This window comes from Limulus polyphemus, unplaced genomic scaffold, assembly GCF_000517525.1.
Source record: "Limulus polyphemus unplaced genomic scaffold, Limulus_polyphemus-2.1.2 Scaffold1061, whole genome shotgun sequence".
NCBI lineage: Eukaryota > Metazoa > Arthropoda > Merostomata > Xiphosura > Limulidae > Limulus > Limulus polyphemus.
The window spans coordinates 309,806-314,550 of record NW_013666671.1 but is presented as its reverse complement, the minus strand read 5'-3'; the positions used below and the strand labels follow the sequence as shown (position 1 = coordinate 314,550).

Genomic DNA, 4,745 nt, shown 5'->3' with positions numbered 1-4,745 from the left:
GGTGTGTGTGTTTTTTTTTTTTGAAGTAACCTTTCACATCAAGCATGTTAAGTATTTTGCAAGGTCAATGTCAGTAAAGACTCAATATAAATTCTGAAATTGGTTAAAAATGCTACTGCTACACTTGCCTGCCTTAAGCAAGACCATTTGATCTTCTATAGGTAATTCAGTAAAATGAGGGATATGCTTTGCCCACTCTACCAGCTGATGTAACTGACGATCTGCTGCTTTACAGATGTTGGCTATAGGCTCCTTCTGTGAAAAGTATATTACAATAAGTAACAGCTTTCTGAATCTGTTAAAAAATGTATCCCTACATTAAGATCATCAAACTACAAAAATCACAGGTGAACAGGTTTATAAAACAGCATAAAAGGCCATGTTGATTTCTTTTATAATGTCTCTACACACCACCTTAATCAATCTTACTGTATGACAATATATGAATAAAATTTATTAAAGATAAAGCATTTAAAACAAGGAAGGAAAATTACTATTTGCTGGAAAACTTTTAGACTTGCATTAAAGTATAGTTAACAATTAAAGTTGTACAGTCATAGAAATCTCTAATTTGGGTTTTATTTGACTTGAATACTACAAAAAATGTTCTTGAGGCTCAATAAAAACAGCTTTTAAAATTAAAAAAAAGGGCTTACCTACACCTGTAATTCACAATCATTATTTTTGCAGACTTAAACTTCATTTTAAATAAACAAGACACCAAGTGAAAACTGAGCATGACAATCACATCAGCATTTTTTCTGGATTATTTTAATTAAAACAATTAAGAAATAACTCACATTTATATCTATTTCTTCATTTTTAGGTTCTACACAAATTTCTGCCTCCAAGATATGTTCTATGGGCATGTCATGTGGAGAGTTACAAGTACTTTCCACTTCATTTTCATTTTTTTCTTTCGTCCTATGTCGTTCCTCTTGGACAGCTACAAGAAACAAGAAAATTTAAGCTTCATCTTAGAAAATAAAATATTTTTCAATGCTAGTTTTAATACAAAATAACTTTCTTTAAAAACATTTTCAGAAATGTTCAGATTTTTAAACATGCCCAAACAAGGATGTGACAAAAATTGCATAAATTTTTATTTCAAATTTTTTGTCTTTATTTATCAAATTTCAAGTAATTACATAGAAAACACTGATTGGTCAGTAAGAATAAACCTCATATCATTAAGTTCATGTTTGTATAGCAGTTTGTTAATAAGTGATGAGAAATGTTAATAATAAATACAATAGTGTTTGTTTTACATAAAATAGCAAGATTTTTTGAGCAAAACGAATCTAACATTTTCTTCAGGTTTCTTTTCTGACCCTTAAAAACCCTAATTAAAATGAGGTGGATCTGAATTCTGAAAGAAAACATATATAAAGTTTTAAATTGGTTGAATCTATTTGAAAATTCTAATATGTAAGCTAGCATATGTTGCTGAAATAAAGGTAGTACACTAGTAAATTATCTTGCAGTTATGTACAGTGCCTTGCAAAAGTCTTCACCCCCTGTGTTGGTAATAAATTGTAGGTATTTTCATGTGAGAGACACAACTCAAATGGCCAAAAATATTTATTATATTAACCTCAGACCAGTTTCTAAAGATTACAAAAAACAAAAGATGCATTATTACCCAATTTAGTGATATAACACAAAAAAATCTTGAAAATGCATGTTGCAAAAGTCTTCATCCCCTCTCAGCTTTTACCAGCTCTGTACAACTCTATCAGATACCAAAGTATATTATATAGCCATGTGAAAAAATACTTTAGATCATATAGCGCCATCAGTATTGATTTAAGCAGAGTATTTTGAAAGTTAAAATTTGGTTTACTGTTACATATTTAGAATGATGGGAGAAGATTGTTCAGAAGCACATTTCTGGAGAAGGCTATAAATCAGTTTCAAGGGTTCTCAATTTACCATTAAGTACTGTAAAATCAATTGTGAAGAAATGGAAAGTGTGTCACACTACCTCAACTTTTCCAAGATCAGGTCGCCCTAAGAAAGTCTGCACTCGAACAAGCAGAAAAATTGTCAGAGAAGCAACTGTCAAGCCGACAGTGACACTGAAGGAGCTGTAGACTTCAATAGCAGCAACTTTAGTTACTGTACGCACCTCGACAATATCACATACCTTAAACAAACAAAGCTTAAATGGTAGGGTGGCAAGAAAGAAACCACTACTGATGAAGATGCATCTTAGGTCGCGAACAGGCTATGCCTGTAAACATTTCAATAACCCTACAACAATGTGACAGAAAGTTCTATGGTCAGATGAGACCAAAATAGAACTTTTTTGGGTTAAATGAAAAAGGGTATGTAAGGCAGAAACCCAACACTGCTCACAACCCAGCAAATACAGTCCCAACTTTCAAGCATGGTAGTGGGTCCATAATGCTGTGGGGGTGTTTTTCTGCAGCTGGCACTGGAACATTTTTACACATTCAAGTAATCCTGGACAGTGCAAAACATACATAGATGTTGGAGGTAAACAAGAAGAAGTCAGCAGAAAAACTAAAACTCAGTCAAAGGTTTAAATTTCAACAGGACAATGATCCCAAAAATAGATCAAAAGCAACCCAAGAATGGTTTCAGAGAAACAAAATTAAAGTCCTTGACTGGCCAAGCCAAAGCCAAGACCTAAATCCACTCAAAAATCTGTGGAGACATTTGAAAATTGCTGTGCATCAAAGACATCCTTCCAACTTACAAAAACTGGAGGATAACTGCAAGCAGGAATGGGCAAAAATATCTCCAGCATACTGTGCAAAGCTTATGGAGGGCTATCCAAAATGACTTTCAACTGTCATTGCTGCCAAAAGAGCTTCAACCAAATATTAACTGCATAATCATGTTAGGGGGTGAAGACATTTTCAAGATGGTTTTGTGTTATGTCACTATAGTGAGTAACAATGCACCTTTTGTTCTTTGTAATCATTAGAAACTGGTCTGAGATTAATATAATAAATATTTTTGGCCATTTGAGTTATGTCTTCCACAAGAAAATAACTCAAATTTATTACCAGCACAGGGGGGGTGAAGACTTTTGCAAGACACTGTAAAATAATTAAACAAAAATATTTGCCGGGTAACCAATAGAAAATCTTCTGCAGTTGGAAATGTGTATGCGAGGTAAAAACAGAAAATGAGATACACCTCTTCTTCTTTTTTAATGTGTACCTTAAGACTTAAGATACTTAAGGCACTGTATTTCTATACTTATCAGTGAAAACAGTGTAAAAGAATTGGTAATTAATAATGGTTCACTAATTGAACAACAAAATAACTCTATATTTAAAATAAATTATATGAAATGAAATATTTACAGTACCAGGCTTAATATGAAGTTATAACAGGACTTTTAATAAAACAATGTACAACAAAATAGATGTAAAGTCCATCTAAATCATCTTTCTCTGATTAATGGCTCTGTTTGTTTTCTCATTTTTCCTACGTTTACTAAAATTTGATTTCGATTTCTGTATACTTACTTTTTGGTTTTATGTATTGACAACTCTACTAAATGTTATTACACTTTTTTGCTTCTTCATCGTCAGTTTGGAAGCATTTCATTTACAAATATAGCTTGGAGATTTCAGTAGAAGAAAATATTACACATACAAGATAATAACTTGAGAGTATCAGAATATATTACTGACACAGAAACAAATTTAGATATAAACTGATAACTGGCTTCCACAATTAAATATACATCAAACAAGTAAATTTTCTATCACTCATAAGTGCATATTAGTTAATGAAAACTTATCATAAAGTAGTGTAATACATGAAGGTTAATTAAGACATTGCTCATATTATCTGAAATCAAGTTACTGTTTAATCTATTTTTCCTTATCATTGGATTGCAATATGAATAAGTAAAATTTTCTGGTAAATAAAGAACTTCAAAACATCCAGTTGAAAAATGCTGGAATTCAAAAACTAATTCATGAAATCGAAAAGTTAGTTTTTATTTAAGAACTGGTTCCACAGTCCTTCTGTTACACATTAAAATCACTTGCATACATGAAAAAATTAACCTATCAGATGATTATATTCACATCTGTGGCTTTATAAAGTGTCATTTTGTATCAGAACTATTAGAATGAAATGCTTACATATTTCCTTTTACTTACCTTCTCTTTTCATGCCCATCATTAAACATTTCTGATAACGACAGTATTGACAACGATTTCTCTGACGTTTGTCGATAATACAATTTCTTTCTTCTCGACAGGCATACGTTAAGTCCTTACGAACTGTTCGCTTAAAAAAGCCCTTGCAGCCTTCACAGCTACAATATAAGAAAGGAAGATACATTATGTTATAAAATTTAGTTGTATTCACTTAAAATCATTTTCATGTCAAGCTTACACATTAAGAGCTTGCAGTTTCTGATGGCTTGTACCCTTATAAACATCAAATCCTGAAGAATAAAATAAAAACTCTATAGCTGAAGCTTGACCCTGTTATTTAGTAGTAACACCATAAAACTTTACTAATTTATTACAAAATTTATCAGTATATAATAAAAAGAAAGTAATAAACCTAAGTAAAAGGGATTTTTCTTGTTTTTATAAATTGAGAGAAATACTAAACCTTGAATGAAAGATTTCCAAGTTTTCCAAATATAATAAACATGAGGGTGAAAAAAAAACTTGTCAGTTTCACCAAGTACACAGCAATATTAAACCACAGGGAAAGAAGCTTGTCAGTTTCACCAAGTACACAGC

General features: G+C 31.5%; 1 protein-coding gene across 1 annotated transcript in view; it reads right to left on the bottom strand.

The window, feature by feature from the left end:
* Positions 1-4,745, bottom strand: part of LOC106461938 (retinoic acid receptor RXR-alpha-B-like) — a 40,406-nt gene that overhangs the window by 10,728 nt on the left and 24,933 nt on the right. Inside the window, exons 4-6 of the mRNA XM_013921805.2 lie at positions 4,149-4,306; positions 801-946; positions 129-255 (exon numbers count right to left, since the gene is read on the bottom strand). Of these exons, the coding sequence (XP_013777259.1) occupies positions 129-255; positions 801-946; positions 4,149-4,306 (431 nt within the window). The remainder of the gene's footprint in view (positions 1-128; positions 256-800; positions 947-4,148; positions 4,307-4,745) is intronic.